We start from the raw sequence: 21,408 nt of genomic DNA, 5'->3' as shown, positions 1-21,408 counted from the left end.
AATAACGACCTTAATCAACTAGAAGAGACAGCCTATGTGTAAAACAAATGATAGTAGCTGAAAATACTCAGAACAATGAGATTTGCCAGTTGAATCTTTATAAAGGAATGATGCAATGCTCAGTCCCTCTGATTTACTCTCTAAGGCTGCAGTTCTCAAAATGTGGTCCTGGGACCTCTAGGGGTCCCTGAGACATTTCTGGAGCATTCTCAAGGTCAAAACTATTTTCACAATAATACCAAGACATTACTTTCCACTCTCATTCTCTCATGAGTGTATAGTTCAGCTTTCCAGAGGCTACATAACATGTCTAATAGCACAACAAATTTAATACAGAAGGAGACATGAGAATCTAAGGCAAAAATGTAAAACAATGCCACTTTCTGCTAAACTTTTGTTTGTGGAAAATAGTTCCTTTCATAAAAATATGTTACTGATGCTAACATGTAATGGGGTTTATTATCATAATAATTATTTCTAAATGAACTAATCAAATATTTTTAAAATGTCAGTTTTAATTTCCAATACAGTAAATGTAGAGAACAATAATACACATAAAGTCATTATTTGGTGTCCTAAACTATTTTTAAGTGTAAAGACCAACAAGGTTAAGGCCACTGCTCTAAGTCTCCAAGGGAATACTAACCCAGGACACTCATTAGGTAACTTTACTAGTGAGAGGAGTCTCTGTCTTTCAAAAGGTCACACTTGAGCATACACACACTTGAGCATAGTTCGGTTTCTCCTCTCTCTTGGCTCCTGTGTTTAGAAATAAATTATCATAAGCCACCTTATTTGAAACCAAGGTCATTGGTTCTTAACGTTTACTTGTGTGTGTCTACTATGTAACTGGATGGAAGAAGTGTTTTGAATAAAAGTAGTCTTATTCATTTAACATTCAACAAATATTTAATGAGTATCCACATAGTAAACTTATGATGCTACTTATGAAAATCAGAAATCCAATTTGGCATTTACGTAAAGGTCTGTCTTTTCTTCCTGTGAAAAATAAGTCATTATCTGGAAATTCTGGTAGTGTTTAAGAAAAATTAAAAATAACTAGCTATAGAGCTCACACAGCTTCCCAGGGGACATTAATGCATACTAGGCAGCATACAGAAAATTTTCTTGGTAACCTGGCTGTAGTTCTTGACCTATTTATTTGGTTCTTATAAAAACAATTCCTCGGGGGCTTCCCTGGTGGCGCAGTGGTTGAGAATCTGCCTGCCAATGCAGGGGACACGGGTTCGAGCCCCGGTCTGGGAGGATCCCACATGCCGCGGAGCAACTGGGCCCGTGAACCACAATTACTGAGCCTGCGCGTCTGGAGCCTGTGCTCCGCAACAAGAGAGGCCGCGACAGTGAGAGGCCCGCGCACCGCGATGAAGAGTGGTCCCCACTCACCGCAACTGGAGAAAGCCCTCACACAGAAACGAAGACTCAACACAGTCATAAATAAATAAATAAAAGAACGTGAATTTCAAAAAAAAAAAACAACAACAACAATTCCTCATCTCTTGCATTCAACATCCATACAGTTTAATAGCTGTAGACTGTTATCATCTTGATTACACATTACATACATTTAACATTTTACACCAAAATAACTCAAACATGTAGAAGGGAACTCCTCAAGGATTTGAAAATATCTTCCTTTTCAAAAAGTATATGAGAATTGTTTGTGGTTCTAGGTCTTCTTTTCAGCTTCTTCCCCCCATAGGATTTGTTTTTATTGAATGTATCTCTTCCATATGTTACAAAGGCTAGAATATTATACAGTAACATATGATATAATATCAACTCTTTAAAAAATTAAATATATATAGAAAAGCACAAAGAATAATGAACTTCCATACTCCCATAAATGACATTAACATTTTAACATTAACATTTAACGTTAATGTTAATGTTTTATTTTTTAAGATGAAAATCTCATTTTACTCCCCCCCAAAGAGGGACAACCACTATCTTGAGTTCAGTATATATCTTTCCCGTCCATTTCAAATACTTTGTATGTATACACACAAACACACACACACAACCAAAAACCAGCATTCCTTTGTATATTTTCTACTTTACATAAACAGTATTATACTGTATCAGGTTGAATAGTGTCCTCCAAATTCATGTCACCCAAAACCTGTGAATGTGACCTTATTTGGAAATAGGGTCTTTGTAGACACAATCAAGTTAAGATGACATTACACTGGATTAGGGTGGGCCCTAAATCCTATATGACTGGTGTTCTTATAAGAGAAGGAGGAGAGACAGATAGGTACATGAGAAAAGGCCATGTGAGACCAACGCAGAGGCTGGTTGCAGCTGTAAGCCAAAGAACACCAAGGAATAATGACCAGAGGCGAGAAAGAGGCAAGGAATCACTCCCCTACATCCTTCAGAGAGAGTATGGTCCTGCCGACACCTTGCTTTTGGACTTCTAGTCTCCACAACGGTAACAAGCAATTTCTGTTGTTTTAAGCCACCCAGTGTGTTATGGCAGCACTAGTAAACTGATACACTTAAGTATTTGTTTGCATCCTAATTTTTTCACTCAATAGGTCTTTGCAACTCCTCTATATTGATATATATATATATATAAGGAGAATTATGTTTACCACATAAGCCAAGGTCTAATAGTACTAGTTGTTTTTTTAATGAACTGCTTCTATACTAGTTAGTAAATAGGTGCTGCCCCAAGCCACTCCTCCAGGACCTCCTCATGGTTTGGCAATTAAGGTACAGCAGAGGACAAAGGACTATATGGACAACAGCCATTTTTAGTGGATGATTTTGATGCCATGACAGTTAAATAGCTGAAAATCACCTCTAATTCATTCCATCCAAGCACGGTACAGTCTTGTGTCAACAGGTCACATTTTTTTATCCACTCTTCTATTACGGAAATTTAGGTTATTTCCAGGTTTTTCCCTATTAAAATCAGTGTTACAATATAGATCCTTACCCTCATTATCCAAAATCTCACTACACTAAACTCAGAAACCAGGGAGTCCTTACTCTCCATACTTGTAGTATCTGGCCATTAATTACCTAAAGTCAGGAATTACACAGATTTTGAAAACAAAAATATCTGTAAAATCCCTGTTATACGTTACCCAGTGTGTGGTACTTAGTGACTTCACAAGCACTTTGGCAAGAGTTTGTTAGGAAGCAGAATTACTAAGCCATTGAGCACCTCCTTTTAAAAAGATATGTATGGAGGCTAAACAATACACTACTAAATAACCAAGAGATCACTGAAGAAATCAAAGAGGAAATCAAAAAATACCTAGAAACAAATGACAATGAAAAACACAATGACCCAAAACCTATGGGATGCAACAAGAGCAGTTCTAAGAGGGAAGTTTATAGCAATACAATCCTACCTCAAGAAACAAGAAACATCTCAAGTAAACAACCTAAACTTACACCTAAAGCAATTAGAGAAAGAAGAACAAAAAACCCTCAAAGTTAGCAGAAGGAAAAAAATCATAAAGATCAGATCACAAATAAATGAAAAAGAAATGAAGGAAACAATAGCGAAGATCAATAAAACTAAAAGCTGATTCATTGAGAAGATAAACAAAATTGATAAAACATTGCCAGGCTCAACAAGAAAACAAGGGAAAAGACAAACCAACAGAATTAGAAATGAAAAAGGAGAAGTAACAACTGACACTGCAGAAATACAAAGGATCATGAAGGATTACTAGAAGCAACTATATGCCAATAAAATGGAAAACCTGGAAGAAATGGACAAATTCTTAGAAAAACACAACCTTCCAAGGCTGAACCAGGAAGAAACAGAAAAAATAAATAGACCAATCACAAGCACTGAAATTGAAACTGTGATTAAAAATCTTCCAACAAACAAAAGCCCAGGACCAGATGGCTACACAAGCGAATTCTATCAAACATTTAGAGAAGAGCTAACACCTATCCTTCTCAAACTCTTCCAAAATATAGCAGAGGGAGAAACACTCCCAAACTCATTCTACGAGGCCACCATCACCCTGATACCGGACTAAGATGTCACAAAAAAAGAAAACTACAGGCCAATGTCACTGATCAATATAGATGCAAAAATCCTCAACAAAATACTAGCAAACAGAATCCAACAGCACATTAAAAGGATCATACACCATGATCAAGTGGGGTTTATCCCAGGAATGCAAGGATTCTTCAATATACGCAAATCAATGTGATACACCATGTTAACAAATTGAAGGATAAAAACCATATGATCATCTCAATAGATGTAGAAAAATCTTTTGATAAAATTCAACACCCATTTATGATAAAAACCCTTCAGAAAGTGGGCATAGAGGAAACTTACCTCAACAAAATAGAGGCCATGAATGACAAACCCACAGCCAACATCATTCTCAAAGGTGAAAACCTGAAACCATTTCCACTAAGATCAGGAACACGACAAGGTTGCTCACTCTTACCACTATTATTCAGCATAGTTTTGGATGTTTTAGCCACAGCAATCAGAGAAGATAAAGAAACAAAAGGAATCCAAATTGGAAAAGAAGAAGTAAAACTGTCACTGTTTGCAGATGGCATGAGACTAAACATAGAGAATCCTAAAGATGCTACCAGAAAACTACTAGAGCTAGCCAATGAAATCGCTTGCATTCCCATACACTAATGATGAAAAACCTGAAAGAGAAATTAAGGAAACACTCCCATTTACCATTGCAACAAAAAGAATAAAATACCTAGAAATAAACCTACCTAAGGATACAAAAGACCTGTATGCAGAAAACTATAAAACACTGGTGAAGGAAATTAAAGATGATACAAACAGATGGAGAGAAATACCATGTTCTTGGATTGGAAGAATCAACACTGTGAAAATGACTGTACTACCCAAGGTAATCTACAGATGCAATGCAATCCATACCAAACTACCAATGGCATTTTTCACAGAACTAGAACAAAAAATTTCACAATTTGTATGGAAACACAAAAGACCCCTAATAGTCACAGCAATCTTGAGAAAGAAAAATGGAGCTGGAGAAATCAGGCTTCCTGACTTCAGACTATACTACAAAGCTACAGTAATCAAGACAGTATGGTACTGGCACAAAAACAGAAATATAGATCAATGGAATAGGATAGAAAGCCCAGAGATAAACCCACGCACATATGGTCACCTTATCTTTGATAAAGGAGACAAGAATATACAATGGAGAAAAGACAGCCTCTTCAATAAGTGGTGCTGGGAAAATTGGACAGCTGTATGTAAAAGAATGAAATTAGAACACTCCCTAACACCGTATACAAAAATAAACTCAAAATGGATTAAAGACCTAAATGTAAGGCCAGACACGATAAAACTCTTAGAGGAAAACATAGGCAGAACATTCTATGGCATAAATCACAGCAAGATCCGTTTTGACCCATCTCCTAGAGAAATGGAAATAAAAACAAAACAAAAAATAAATGGGACTTAATTAAACTTAAAAGCTTTTGCACAGCAAAGGAAACCATAAGCAAGATGAAAAGACAACCCTTAGAATGGGAGAAAATATTTGCAAATGAAGCAACTGACAAAGGATTAATCTCCAAAATTTACAAGCAGCTCATGTAGCTCAATATCAAAAAAAACAAACAACCCAATCCAAAAATGGGCAGAAGACCTAAACAGACATTTCTCCAAAGAAGATATACAGATTGCCAACAAACACATGAAAGGATGCTCAACATCACTAATCATTAGAGAAATGCAAATCAAAACTACAATGAGGTGTCACCTCACACCAGTCAGAATGGCCATCATCAAAAAATCTACAAACAATAAATGCTGGAGAGGGTGTGAAGAAAAGGGAACCCTCTTGCACTGTTGGTGGGAAGGTACACTGATACAGCCACTATGGAGAACAGTATGGAGGTTCCTTAAAAAACTAAAAATAGAACTCCCATATGACCCAGTAATCCCACTACTGGGCATATACCCTGAGGAAACCATAATTCAAAGAGAGTCATGGACCACAATGTTCATTGCAGCACTATTTACAACAGCCATGTCTTGGAAGCAACCTAAGTGTCCATCGACAGATGAATGGATAAAGAAGAGCTGGCATGTATACACAATGGAATATTACTCAGCCATAAAAAGAAACAAAATTGAGTTATTTTAGTGAGGTGGATGGACCTAGAGTCTGTCATACAGAGTGGAGTAAGTCAGAAAGAGAAAAACAAATACCATATGCTAACACATATATATGGAATCTAAAAAAAGAAAAAAATGGTTCTGAAGAACCTAGGGGTGGGACAGGAATAAAGACACAGACATAGAGAATGGACTTGAGGACACGGCGAAGGGGAAGGGTAAGCTGGGACGAAGTGAGAAAGTGGCATGGACATATATACACTACCAAGTGTAAAATAGATAGCTAGTGGGAAGCAGCTCATAGCACAGGGAGATCAGCTTCTTGCTTTGTGACCACCTAGAGGGGTGGGATAGGGATGGTGGGGGGGGGAGACACAAGAGGGAGGGGATATGGGGATATATGTATACGTAGAGCTGACTCACTTTGTTATACAGCAGAAACTAAGACACTATTGTAAAGCAATTATACTCCAGTAAAGATGTTAAAAAAAAATGTATGTTTTGATCAGTATTAACTAAAAAGCACAGAGCAACACAGCAGCACCAGCCACAAGTGGGGATTTAAATTCAAATTTAATAAAATTAAAAATTCAATCCCTCAGTCACACTGGCCAGATTTCAAGTGCTGCCATATCAGACAGTGCAGTTACAGAAGATTTCTATCAACACAGAAAGTTCAACTGAATAGCCTGGTATAGAGAACACCACTGTATCCATCATCCAGTTTTAGCAAATGTTAATATTTTTGCTTTTGAAGCACCTAAAGTCCCCCAGCTACTCCTCCCTGACCCTCTAACCTCTGACAACACTCTCTTAAATTTGGTACTTCATTACCATGAATATTTTTGAATTTATTATTGTCAATACATATAGTTCTATTTCATTCACTGTAGCTCCTAGCTCCTCTGCAGTATTTCATTTATGTTATCAGGTGCTTGCAATTTTTGAACACTACAAACAATCCTACAATGAACACTGCTTCAAATGTGCTCTTGTGAATCCATGGAAAAGCTTTTCCTAGGACTCAAACCAGGAAATGGAATTGCTGAGAGGTAGAGTATTTACTTCTGCAGGTAATTTGAGGAATGTGAGAGGCCAAATTCCTCTCAAAAGTGGTTCTACCAGTTTACACTGTCACTACCAGTATATGAGAGTCCTCTTTCTCTGTATTCTCACCTGATATATGAGATCTCGTAATTTTTGCCAATCTGATGAGTACAGAATATATCTTAATTAGCATGATTCCTAAGAATCATCAGGTTGAGCATCCTTTAAAAATGCTTACTGGGGGAATTCCCCAGCAGTCCAGCGGTTAGGACTCTGCACTTTCACTGCCAGTCGCCTGGGTTGAGGGCTGGGGTTCAATCCCTGGTCAGTGAACTAAGATCCCACAGGCCTCACAGCACGGCCAAAACGAAACAAAAAACTTCTTTAAAAAAAATAATAATAAAATAATAATGCTTACTGGTCATTCAGGTTTTTTATTCTGTTTTTCTATTACTTTGCCCATTATTCGAGCAATACTTTGTTTTTGAACCTGATTATAAGGATTCTTTATAAATTAAAAATGCTGGGACTTCCCTGGTGGCACAGTGGTTAAGAATCCTCCCGCCAATGCAGTGGACATGGGTTCGAGCCCTGGTCCGGGAAGATCCCACATGCCGCGGAGCAACTAAGCCCGTGCGCCACAACTACTGAGCCTGCGCTCTAGAGACCGCGTGCCACAACTACTGAAGTCTGCGCACCTAGCGCCTGTGCTCCGCAACAAGAGAAGCCACCGCAATGAGAAGCCCACGCACAACAACGAAGAGTAGCCCTCGCTCACTGCAACTAGAGAAAGCCTGTGCACAGCAACAGAGACCCAACGCAGCCAAAAATAAATAAATAAAAAATAAATTTATTTTAAAAATAAATAAAAATGCTAACCCTGTCTTCCTGTCTGCATCTTGTTTTTACTTGCTCTAACAGTGAAAATTTTCATTTTAATGAAATTCATTCATTTTAATGTAGTCAAACTTATTAATCTTTTCATTCATGGTTTATACATTTTATGCTTAAGAAATTCCTTTCTCAAGTTCATAGTTAATATTACCCTTTAATTTCTCTTTGAACATTTTAAAATGCAGCTTTTCACATCTAGGTCTTATTAATCCAAGTGGAATTCTTCTTTGTGTGTGGGGCAAGATAATCTAATTTTACTTTTTCCATTTGGATGAGCCATGTTCTCAATCTCAGCACAATTTATTACTTCTGTCACACTTCATGTTTCCCTATTTGAGTGTGTAGTTTCTGGACTAAGTTATTTTCCATTTATTTATTTTCTATTCCCGTGTTAATAAAACACAATCTTAAGTACTAAAGTTTTATAACTAGTCTATCTGGTAGGGTGAGTAACTCCACAATGAATTGCTTCAAAAACTTTCTAGGCTTTTTGCTTTTCCCTTCGATTTCCGGGATTAGCTTCTCAAGCCTCACAAAAAACTGCTGAGATTCTGATCAGATGAACATAGCGATTAATCTGGAGGCAAAATTAACAACTTTATGACACTGAGTCTTCCCATCTGTGAACATGGTATCTTTCTCCATTTATTAAGCTATATTTAATATCTTTCATTTAGGTAATTTATGCCGTTAAAATATTGTACTTCTTTTAGATTAATTCCTGGGTTTCACTGTAGTTTTATTGCCATTGTAAGTAGCATCTCTATATCACATTTTGAAGTCCTTTGTTACTGGTATGCAGATATAGTATTTATTTTGTATACTGATTTCTGACCCAGAAAATTTGTTCAACTTTCCTAACAGTTCTAATATTAGAGTCTTGAATTTTCTATGTAGTCAGTCATAACGTCTGCAAATACTGTCATTTAGATTTCCTTTCTTTTTAATTTTTAAATCATTTATAGCTTGTTCTAGTCTTAAGGACCTGCTTAGAATTCTGGTACAACATTAAGGAGAAGTGGTAATAAAGGGCATACACACTTTGTTCTGACTTTCAAGGGAAGACTTTTAAAATTCCCCAATCAAATATAATACTTAACTATAGGTTTTGGTAGATAGTTTCTGTTGAGACAAGGAATTTTTTTTCTACCCTTATTTTGTTAAGGTTTTTTAAAATCATAAATAAGTACTGACTTTTATCCAATGCTCTTCCTGCATCTGTTGAGATGATTATATGGTTTTTTTACTCTTAAATTAATAAATTACATTAAGATATTTTCTAATATGAAACCATCCTTGCATTCCTGCAATACTTGGTATTGACAGACATACTCTTTTTCCTATCTTGCTTTATTCCATTTTACAATATTAGATTTATAAGCTTTGTGACTACATTTGTGTCAGTATTGCTTCTCAATTTGAAATCCACTCTTCTTTGTCCTGCTTTGTGATACCAAAGCTGAACACTGTAGACATTTCTCCTTTGTTGGCTGTCTTGATGTTAAGTTTTATCAACAGAGGACATTTGGAAGGACACCTCAACATCAGAGCAAGAGGAAAGCTCTTTCTTCCCTTCTTCAGTGTAGTGTTTTCCATGCAGTAGCCAACAACAGATCAGCATGGGGGACCTTGTAATGTTTACCTAAGTGACCTTCACAGTTCCACTTTGGCCCACATCCTCTGACAAGTTTCTTCACTACTGGCAAACTGCATATTCCTGGGACAACCAGGTCCTCTTCCTCAGAGATCTGGCCCTCAGCTTTGGGTGTATATGGGGAAGCTTCCTTTAAATTTCTAAATTCCTTCCTCCTCCTCTGTCAGGTTAATGATAACAGCTACTTTTTGCACTTGTCTTTTCTATACTCTTTAGAGTTGGCAGTTTCTTTCTTAAAAGACTAAATATACTAAATATTTTAGGCTTGCAGGCCATATAGTCTCTGTCACCCATGACTAGACTCTACTGTTGTCACTTGAGAGCAGCTGTGGAGAGTACATTAACAAATAGTTGTGGCTGTTCTACAATAAAGTTTTATTTACAAAAAACAAGCAGCTGGCCTGCCGGCCATACTTTGCTGAACTCCTTCAACAGACTATTGTTGCTGATGGTGATGATGACAGGTATGAATGAATTAGAATAATTCACTATCTGTCAATTGAAAATTTGATATGAATACCACAGCAATCAGTAGAATAATAGTGATATGCAAGAAGTGACTTTTTTTCTTATTAGAAATAGAAAGTGAAGCAGGTAGTAATTTTGCACATTACAGTATTTGGGTTTAATATGAAAATTTACCAATTTAGAACAAGTTGAACACATATATTCAACATGAAAGATACTTTCGATTGTATTAGTACATAAGAAATTTCAAATTTCTCAGCTTGTTTATTATTTTACTTTATTTTTCATGTTCAACCTGGTTTGAAGGATAGTTATTCTACTTTAATTACATATGATCAGCAATTACACTTGCATGGTACCCAAGTGCTCAAAAGCTTTATGCGCTATGGGATTTTTATATATTTCTTAATGAAACTAGTATCTTAAGACTAATTAGCATAATCATGACACTTTGCTGTAACATATAATCTTCTGCATGTCTTTTGGTATATATGTACATGCACTTCTTTGCATATATACCTAGTAGAATTGCTGGGTGTTTGGATATATATGTTCAAATTAGGTAGAAAATGACAGTGAGTTTACCAAAGGAGTTGTAACAATTTAAAACCCCACCAGCAGCTCCTCATCCTACCCAATATTAGGTATCATCATCCTTTTTAATTTTAGTCATTCTGGTAGGTGTATACTGGTACCTCATTGTGGCTTTAATTTGCAATTCCCTAATTACAAATGAAGTTTTTAAAACATTTTTTAATATGTTTATTGACCATTTAGATACTGTCCTTTTTGAAGTGCTTCTTCAAGCCTGTTGTTCATTTTATTACTGTGTCTTTTTCTTACTGGTTTGTAGGCGTTCATTATATATGTTAAATATAAGCCATTTGTGAGTAATATATATATATAGCAATATCTTCTTCCACTATCTGGCTTGATTTTTCATTCTCTTACTAGTATTTTTTGATAAATAAATTTTAATCTAGTTTGGTTTATTAATCTTTTCTTTTATTGCTAATGCTTGCTGAGGCCTGTTTGAGAATCTTTCCTTGTCCCCAGGCCATGAAGATATTCTCCTCCATTATCTTCCAGAAGCTTTACTGTTTTGTTCCTTATATTAACATCTAGAATTCATCAGAAATTGGTTTTTGTGTATGGAGTGAGTAGGGGATCAAGCTCATTTTTTCCCCATATGGATAACTTACCATTTAATGAAAAGACCTTTCTCTGTGGCAACCTTTGAAACAAGCTGTGTTCACATATAGAGTTCTCATATCCAGTAGATCAAGTCCTCCTACTTTGTTCCTCTTCTACAAGGGCATCTCAGCTATTCTTGGCCCTTTTCACTTCTAAGTAAATTGTAGAATTCACACATACATTTACACTCTCACATTCAAAAGAAAAATATTTCGAAGGGGGGAATTTCATTAAATATATATATCAATATAGGGGTAAAGATATCCTTGCAATACTAATATTTCTAATGCATTAACATAAAAGTCTACATTTATTTCAATTTTCTTTAATCTTTCTCAATGTTTTAGAATTTTCTAAGTAGAGATCATACACATCTTTCACCACATTTATTCTAAGGTATTTGATATTTTATGATGCTATTGTAAAAGGTATCTTTTAAAAAATCCATATTCAACTTATTGCTGGTATGAGAAATACAATTTTTTTTTTCACTTTTGGGTTTATTTATTTATTTATTTATGGCTGTGTTGGGTCTTCGTTTCTGTGCGAGGGCTTTCTCTAGTTGCGGCAAGTGGGGACCACTCTTCATCACGGTGCGCGGGCCTCTCACTGTCGTGGCCTCTCTTGTTGCGAAGCACAGGCTCCAGACGCACAGGCTCAGTAAATTGTGGCTCATGGGCCTAGTTGCTCTGCGGCATGTGGGATCTTCCCAGACCAGGGCTCAAACCCGTGTCCCCTGCATTGGCAGGCAGATTCTCAACCACTGCGCCACCAGGGACGCCAAGAAATACAATTTTTTTAAGATTGATCTTACACCCACCAATCTTACTAAACTCACTAACTCTAACATTTTATATATAGATTTCTTTGAATTTTCTATCTAAACAATCATATCATCTGAAAAAAGTTTTATTTCCTTTCTAGTATTACGTATTTTAGTTCTTTTTCTTTCCATTATACACTGAATAGACCTCCAATCACATGTCCAATAGAGTATTGTTAGCAGATATCCTTGACTTGTTCATGATCTCAGAATGAAGACTTTTAACATTTTATCATTAGATATGATGCTTAACACCGTTGTTTATTACTTCTTTTGGTAGATACCCTTCATCAGATTAAGAAATTTTCCTCCTGATTCATTAAGTTTTGTTTTTTGTTTGCTTATTTTTTTATAAGGAATAAAGAGACCGAATTTTACACAATACTTTCTTGGTATCTATTTAGATTTATCATTTGACAGTTCTCCTTTATTCTGTTAAAATGATGAACTACATTCATTGTTTTCCAAATGTTAAGCCAACCTTTCATTCCTGAATAAATACACCTTGATTATGACATGTAATCATTTCACATATTGTGGTTCAGTTTATATTTTGTTTCTACTTTCCCGTCTATTTGCATAGATGACACGTGCCTGCAATTTTCCTTATTCAAATTTTGTTACATTTGGTATCAAGATTATGTTGGCCTCCTAAAATGAGTTGGAAAGATTTCCCTTTTTTCTACCATCTAGATGAGCTTCTATAAGACTGGTGTTATTTTTTTCCTTCAATTTTCAGAAGAATTCATAGGTAAAAAATCATCTGTGCCTACAATTTTCTATTTAGGATGATTTTACATTACAAAGTCAATTTCTTTAAAATAAACAATTATTTTGATTTTCTGTTCCTTTTGTGAGCTTTACTTAAGTTTTTTCTAGAGGGGGAGGGGATGTGTCCATTTCATGTAACATTTAAATCTTATGGTATAAAATTACTTGTATCAATAGTATCCTCTGAGGATTTTTAAATATCTGTGGAACCCTTCCTGATCTCCTCTTATGCACTCGCACTCTCAATAATAAATGTTTGTAGCTTTTTTTCTTGATCATCTTTCTAGGGATTTATCAATCTTACTAGCTTTCATATATTTTGCTTGTAATAGAAAAGCAGAAAGATATAAAATCAAAGATCTAAGCTTCTACCTAAAGAATTGAAAAAAATAAAGAACAAGTAAAGCTTAAGCAAGCAGAAAAAGGAAATAAAGAGCAGACATTAATGACATTTTTAAAAATTGAGAAAATTCAATGGAATCAAAAGTTGGTCCTTTGAAAAGATTTTAACAGAGGGAAGGAAGAAAGGGAGAAAGGGAGGGAGGGAGAAGGAGAGGGAAAAAAGAAAGGAGAAGAGAAGAGAAACCTCTAGCCAGATAGATGAAGAATAAGAGAGAAAAGACACACATTCCAATACCAAGATTGAGAGAGGTAACACCTCTATGGCCATTACATATATTAAAAGGTAATAAGTTTAATAAAAAGGTAATAAGAATGTATTATGAACAACTAATGACAATGAATGCAATACCTTAGAAGAAGTGTACAAATACCTTGAAATACACAAAGTACCAAAGCTCAAAACTTAACCAAATTGTATATGAAAATATATATAAAAGGATACTACATCATGGCCAAGCGCGGTTTATCCCATGAATGCAAGGTTGATTTAATATTCAAAAATTAATCAGTATATAATTCATTATATTTACAGACTGGAAAAAAATCCATGTGATTCAAAATATATAAAGAAGCCTTACAAGTCAATAGTAAGACAAAAATCCAATTTTTAGAAAAGGAGGTATGGCTAAACAAGGCAACATGAGGGACATCCCCATGGTGATGGAAATGCTCTGAATCGTGACTATTTCAAAGTCAATGTCTTGGTTGAGATACTATACTACTGTTTTGCAATTATAGCTGTCACTGAGTGAAAACAGGTAAAAGGTACATGGGATCTCTCTGAATTTTTCTTACAACTACAATTATTTCAAAATAAGAAGTATAATTTAAAACAATGGGGAAAAACTTGGAAAATACTTCACAAAAGCAAATATATAAGCACATGAAAAGTACATGAAAAATGCTCAGCATCACTGGGTATTAAGAAATGATAATTCTAACCAGAATAAGATACCAGAATATATTTCACAGACAGCTAGGTCCACAGTGGATGATACCATGTACAGAACTTTGTAAAAACACTTGACTTACTCATTTTTACTATTACACACAAAAAGGAAAAGGACAAAAGTAAACAGATCAACACGAAAGTTAGACTCTAGAGAAAAAGAACAATTTGTTTAAACACCTGAATGTCATCTAGAATATCCTGAAATCCTTATGGAATGGACTTGAATGTTAACTGAATCTAATGCCTTCCCTATCTTACCATCCCTGTTTTGGCAGTCAGTAAAATTTAATTTTAATGCAAAATCCTGTGCTAACTTAAAATTGTTTTAATTACCAAACATAATAAAGATACAAAAAAGTATAGAAAATAATATAATAAAAAGTATATCCACTGTTAAATTATGTCAAATCTTAATATTTTGGTCAGATATGGTTCAAAGTTTTGTGTGGTTACTTCTTTTACTTTTGTTTTTGCTGCTGTTGAAGTGAAAAGAATATTACAGACCTAGGGGAAGCCCCACTGTGCACCCTTCCCCATTTTCATTCCCCTTTCTTGCTCTGATATAGCCGGTACCCTGACTGTTTTACTTTGCATGTTCCACACATTTTCAATATTATAAACAGTGCTGTAGACGACCACTAATAAGCATGTCCTCTCTGCAAATGTGCAAGAGTCTTCCTAGATAACCCTGGAGTGAAATGCTGACTTGTGGGGTATACAGAGCTTCAATTTTACCTGTATCCCTTAAAACTAAACACACACTTGTCTTATGACCCAGCAATTCTACTCCTAGGTATATGCCCAAAAGGATGAGTGCATATGTCCACCAAAATGCACGTTCAAAAATGTGCACAGCTGCTTTAGCAAAAACAGCCCCAAAGTGGGGAAAGAAAAGCCAAATAAGCACCAAGAAGGGAATGAATAAATATATTGTGGCATATTCATACAATGGAATAATAGTACATAGCAATAATAAAGAACAAACTAATGATATAGTAACATGGGTGAATTTTAGCAACACTATTTTCAGTGAAAGAAGCCAAAATAAAAGAGAACACCCTAATTTCATTTCCTAATGCCCAGTAATAGTAAGCATTTTTCGTGTACTTTTCATGTGCTTACATAGCTTCTTTTGAAAAGTATTTTTCCAAATTTCTCCCCAATGTTTTAAATTATACTTTTTATTTTGAAATAATTGTAGTTTTAAGAAAAATGCAGAGATATCCCATGTATCCTTTACTCATTTTCCCCCAGTGACAACTATAGTTCAAGGAGAAGCAAAAACTAATCTATTAGGAGGGAATTCAAAATGTAGTTTGGTGTGGGATATTGACCAGAATAGGGCAAAAGGGAGTCTTCTACTATGCTAGAAATGTTCAATAACTTGATCTGGGTGGTAATAATACAGGTATATATACATACATAGAAACTCATTAAGTTGTACCTTTAAAATTTGTGTACTTTGTTTTATACTTCAATTTTTAAATGTTTTTAAAAATCATACTGGTTTTTCAACTTCTTATCAAAAGAAAGATAAATGCTAGTTTAAAAAAGAAAAACTAAGTCAGTGCAAATATTTTCTCTCATGGTACTTTACTAAATAAAAGAATCAAAAAATGTGTATGTTTTATCCTCTTTCTACAGTGTCAAGATCCCTGAAACCTTAGTTGAAATGATGGTCGCACTACGTAAGAGGCAAAAATAGTTTCAACAGGAACAGTAGAGAAGAGTAAAGACGACATGAAAGCTCTACTGAAGAAGAAGAAGGTGTCTGTACCCGAAGAAGAGTGACACCCCTATAGCCCCATTCTCCCAGTCGACCCCCACACTAGACTGGAAGAATCCCTTCTCAGAAATTGATCAATTACCCCAAAAGGCCTACAGCGAGTAGGACACCCAGAGAAATAGAATATGTAGAGCACGTTACGTTGAAAATGTCCTGCCCACACACAGAACTTGCAATCAACGTTCTAGTGCATGCTCCTCAATAGAAACAGATAAGCAAGATTCACCACACATTTGAGGAAAGCCTCCAATGAGGACTAAGACAGGAGCCAAAGACGAAAATGAAACGGAGAAAATATGCAATATGTTTTAATAGCTTTAGAGGGGGTTCTCGGTTCTGCTAAAGTTGGGAGTTGCATTAGTGATTGGTATATGAATATAAAACAGGGCAATGATGTGCTACAGAAAAATTAAAACATGTACAAGAAAGGAAATACAATTATCATACACTCCATCTGAGGGCAGAATTATAGTTAACAAAATTATAATAATGTAAAAGCTGAGTTAACCAAAAATGATAATAAGATGCAAGAAGGAAAAAGTCTCTGTTCTGGAAAGGGGTCTAGGAACCCAGAGGGAACACTCAAGATGTGCAGGAGGGACAGCAGTTAATCTCTAAATCTGAAAAATCAAGAAATAACAATATAAGCATGTTATTTAGAAACATGGACAGAGCTGACAGCAGTTGTCTTTGGAGAGTGGTAATCAGGTATGGGGTAGACATGGGGTCTGCTAGTTTGCATTAAAACTTAGTACTTCTGTGTAAGTTTTAAAACTATGTACATGTATTACTTTGACAAAAAGAAAATACCAAAGAGGAAGATAAAATCAGTTTGGGAATGGAACTCACAAACAGGACTAAAATTTAAAGAGTTAAATTATACTACACTATTTTACATTGTTTTACAAAACAATTTTCAGTCCTCTTCTTCTTCCCTATTCTTTCACTTATTCTATATAAAAGGAGCAAACCTGTTTGATCATTTCTGCCACAACTAAAAAGTGGAAACGGAGAGGAAAAATGATCTCACTGCAGCAAAAACATTTCTATCAATTACTAAAGAAACTATTTTGAGAGAGTTTTTAATAGTAGCTAATAGTCATTCAAAAATAAAAAAGCATCACTTCATAAATCTGAAGAAAGGCACACCATTTCTAAGTCAGGCACTTGCAGAAATATCTACCAGAAGGAAAAGAAGGAAGTAGGGTACTAAGGGTAGTAAATTTTATGGAGTGACGTGTCTGTTCTGTAACTCTGATTAAAGTGAAGGCAACTTACCACTTCGTGAATGGATCTATTGAAGCCATCATCTTCTGTAAGGATCAACAATACTATAAGGGCCATATAGACATGGTGTGAATTTCTTTCTTCCACATGATACAGAATCTCGAGAATTGGTAAAACCTAGTGAATAAAAATTTTAATTTACTATTACTTTATTATAAAACCAATGTTTTAAACCTCTATACTTTTATCATGTACCCTTTGCTTTAATTTCACAAACCAGCCTGTGACTGAAAGTACCTTCCATTTGTATAACTAAAGTACCAGCAGAGAAAAGCATCTTCTTCTGCAAAGGTCTGCCGCCACGTAAAGGTTGGGTTTACAGAGACCACTTAGGCTCATGGTCAACACCTGACACTCAATAGAGGCGATTCGGCCTCCAGCCTAGCAGGAACTTACTCAATAAGGTATTCTTAGAAACACTGCAATATATCAAGCATTACCTTCTTAACAGCAAAGATTGTAGGATAAAAGAATTGTTAACAACAAAATCAGATCAGCATAGTGAATTTCCTACCAGTAACATATTTTCTAATCACAGACTCAACAAATTATAGATGAACAAGGAAAGGGAAGGACATCAGTTAAAACATTATAAAAGTAATCTATGCAAGACATTAAAAACAAAAACAAATATACAAGCCCCACCTCACCCCACCCCAGCCCCCCAAAAAATCCCCAAACAAAACCTTTTAACTTTTCACTGGTGTTAAGTCATCATATACAGACAACTGTTCCCCTGCATGATCTTTTGTACCAACATCCTTACCATGGAACTTTCTAGAGCCGATGATGTCATGGGCTTTCTGCTTATTCCCATCATTTTCCTTAGGCTACATCATGCTCAGAATTGTCTCTGCTTATATTCACTCACCCATTAGTAAGCAAGCCTTTTCTTTACAAGCTTTTACTCACATGAGCAGTACACTGTCACACCCAATTTTGCTATTTAAGCCAATGTTTTCCACATATAGCTGGTGCGCAGATGGGTTCTTTCATCACATTTTTTTGTCCTTAGTGTCACTCTGACATAGAATATGCTCTTCAAATAAATTCTAATATTCCATGTTTACTCATTATTTTCATGTTTAATGCTGAAAAAAAGTGGCCACCAAATCCCTGGTGAATCCTGCTATCACTCTATAAAAATTGGTGCAGAGGGGACATTCCTGTTGCCACCAGCAAGCTGCCAGCTATTTCAGAGATGTTCACAATTTTATTAATGCATGAACAGTCCAATGTTATCTATAATTATGAATTTCAAACATGACATCAACACCTTAGTGAGGCAGCTTACTTTTCATAGAAACATTTTTGTTTACACATTAGTTATAATGGAAATCAATAATTGCCCATAGGAGTTTTTGTCTATGAGCAAAAACTTGGAACCAATTTCACTCACATAGTAAAGGGTAATGTCCATTTATATGATATCTGGCAATGGTACCTTAAAATAACTATAACACTTCAGGAACTGAGTTCAGACAGCCTTAGTGTCAAAGCCTGTTGAAGGGATAGGACACTTGGGAAACTGAGTTGAAAAATCACCCTTCCTTTTAGCCATACTCATCAGGAATATGCGACAACTGTGACCAGCTACTTGAACTTAGTGAGCAGGCACTTAGTAGCGGAAAGGAACCAAGAGGGTATAAAAATCTTCTTGACAATGGCAGCCAGTGCTTCTCGGAGGACTTCATCCAGGCTGAATCATGGGCAGTGGGTGGCTGTTAAGGACCTAAAGGACAGGGAAGTTTGCTGTGCTGTGTGCTCTCCTGCTCTGCACTGTGACGCCATCTCTATGTGCACTGTCTCCTACACTGTAAGACTCATACCTCTGCCTTTGCCTGGTGGCATCTCCCTATCAACCTCTTGACTATCACCTTTGCAACCAGGCAAATATACATATCCTCTTGGGAAATGAAATTACTCTTCAAAATATTATAAAATATAAAACCATGTTTAATATGATACTTACAAGATTTTCCATATCTGTGCGAGCCAACATGTATGTTCTAATATTACTATTCTGATGGAGCAATGTATACAAGAGGAGAGTTGCTTGATCAGATGTCTGCTGTTCACATAGGGCCATATACAAACTGTTAAAGTTAATCTGGAAAGCATGTGAAATTGACGAGGGGAAAGGACTGCTATCTGGAATACGGAAAACACAAAATTTTTAAAATATTACATCTATTTTCTAGACTGTGCCTGATATTAAATAATAAATAATAAAAGTACTGTTAATGTATACAATTCAGTTCCCATTAATTTTGTATAAGTTGCTACATTTCAGGCTCAAAATTTCAATTTGTATTCTAAAGTTTACCTAAAAAAGAACTAAACTAACTAAAACATGACTACAGTTGATAACACAGTACTGTATATTTGAAATTTGCTAAGAGAGTAGAACTGAAATGTTCTCACCAAAAACAAAAAAAACAAAAACAAAAACAAACAAAAAAACAACCACACACACACACACAAAACACAAAAACCCAACCCAACCTAAACTCGGACAATTTATTTCTCTGTACTATCTAAACCACAGCTTTCCAATGATTATAAATATATGAGCAAATACCATGTAACAGAGCGACTTTTTTTTTTAAAGCCAAGTATAAAAATAAAACTAAACTAAGTCACGCAGTTTGACTCCACTACTATTTTTGCATTAACATAGCTGAATTAAATTGTCAATAAAAATATGAGCTTAAATAAATACAGCTATGGGAGTAGGCCAAAAAAAACACACCTTTAATATATACAATTTAACCACAACATTGAAATGCTTTGTTACCAAAACTAAATGGCCATCCGTCCTAAATAAAAATATCTAGAGACAAACAGACAATTCTCTTGTAAGATAAGAGTTAAAAAGAAAAAAAAACTGCCTTGAAGCTAATTTTTTTCAAGTGAATTATCACGGCTGAAGTATTCATCAATGCCATCAATCCATTTATGAAGAAAATAGCTAGAATAACATATAATTTAGATAATTTAAAAATGATATCAAAATCAGTATGTTCAACATTAGCTTCTATAATAGAACATACCAAACCTAAGACAACTCTTGGAAAACATAAAACATTTTTGTTTAAAGGAAAACTTAAAACTAATTGACTACAACTACTAAGAAACTTTTTTTTTAAGTAGAGTTACTGGAATGATGAAAAGCATAAATTACAACCCACATAGGGAAAATTCTTGATATTCCAAAATTGACATAGCCCCTTTCCTACAGTTTACTGGATTTGTTTAAAAACTGAAGCAAGCAAGGTTAGGAAGTTTAAAAGGAGGTAAAGCTAGGTCCACTGACTTAGAGACAATTATAGTCTCATCAGATAAAACAGTGGAACATAACAGCACAAAGAGCTGATATTTTAATGTGTTTTGACAAGTACGCATAAAGAATTGTTTTTTTAAAGACCCAGAACCACTAGCAAAACAAAACAAAACAAAATTTTAAAATAATACTGCTTTAACATTTCCAGAAGCTGTGCTCTTATGGAAAAGAAACGTGTGCCAACAAAATCGTCATGATAGCACAGTCCTATGTCTCTCAGATTTTCCTTTTTAACCTTTACATTTGTGAGAAGAATGCATCTAAAAAATGTCTTCAACTTTACTACAAACTGCCCTCACTTTTCCTTCCACATTCAGAACACAGGTTATTTTTTCAATCCTAGCACTGTATTTTTTGACACTTACAAAAATAATTGTCTTGTAAGACTGACCTACATTTTTGCAAAGGATGGCAAAAGGAAGTGCTGGATATATTGTGAGTATGCAAATATTACAGGATTTACAGAAGACTTGGTGGAGGAAGATGTTGGACACACTACACCTCTTTACAATGGAAGCAGAATAACACAGGTTCATCAACCTGTATTATACCTGACTACAAATGGAATACATATGTTGTGTGTCTATACGTTACTAGCTAGTAAGTGCTATGAACCAGCCATTATACTGACAGCTTTATGTGTATTACCCCTTATTTAGCCCATATGAC

General features: G+C 35.3%; 1 protein-coding gene across 1 annotated transcript in view; it reads right to left on the bottom strand.

Moving 5' to 3' along the window:
- Positions 1-21,408, bottom strand: part of DYM (dymeclin) — a 403,419-nt gene that overhangs the window by 226,524 nt on the left and 155,487 nt on the right. Inside the window, exons 10-11 of the mRNA XM_007197218.3 lie at positions 19,369-19,547; positions 17,388-17,513 (exon numbers count right to left, since the gene is read on the bottom strand). Coding sequence (XP_007197280.1) covers positions 17,388-17,513; positions 19,369-19,547 — 305 coding nt within the window. The remainder of the gene's footprint in view (positions 1-17,387; positions 17,514-19,368; positions 19,548-21,408) is intronic.

This window comes from Balaenoptera acutorostrata, chromosome 13, assembly GCF_949987535.1.
Source record: "Balaenoptera acutorostrata chromosome 13, mBalAcu1.1, whole genome shotgun sequence".
NCBI classification, from domain to species: Eukaryota; Metazoa; Chordata; class Mammalia; order Artiodactyla; family Balaenopteridae; genus Balaenoptera; species Balaenoptera acutorostrata.
Note: the sequence above shows the minus strand (reverse complement) of the source record. Positions and strands in the feature narration are given on the sequence as shown.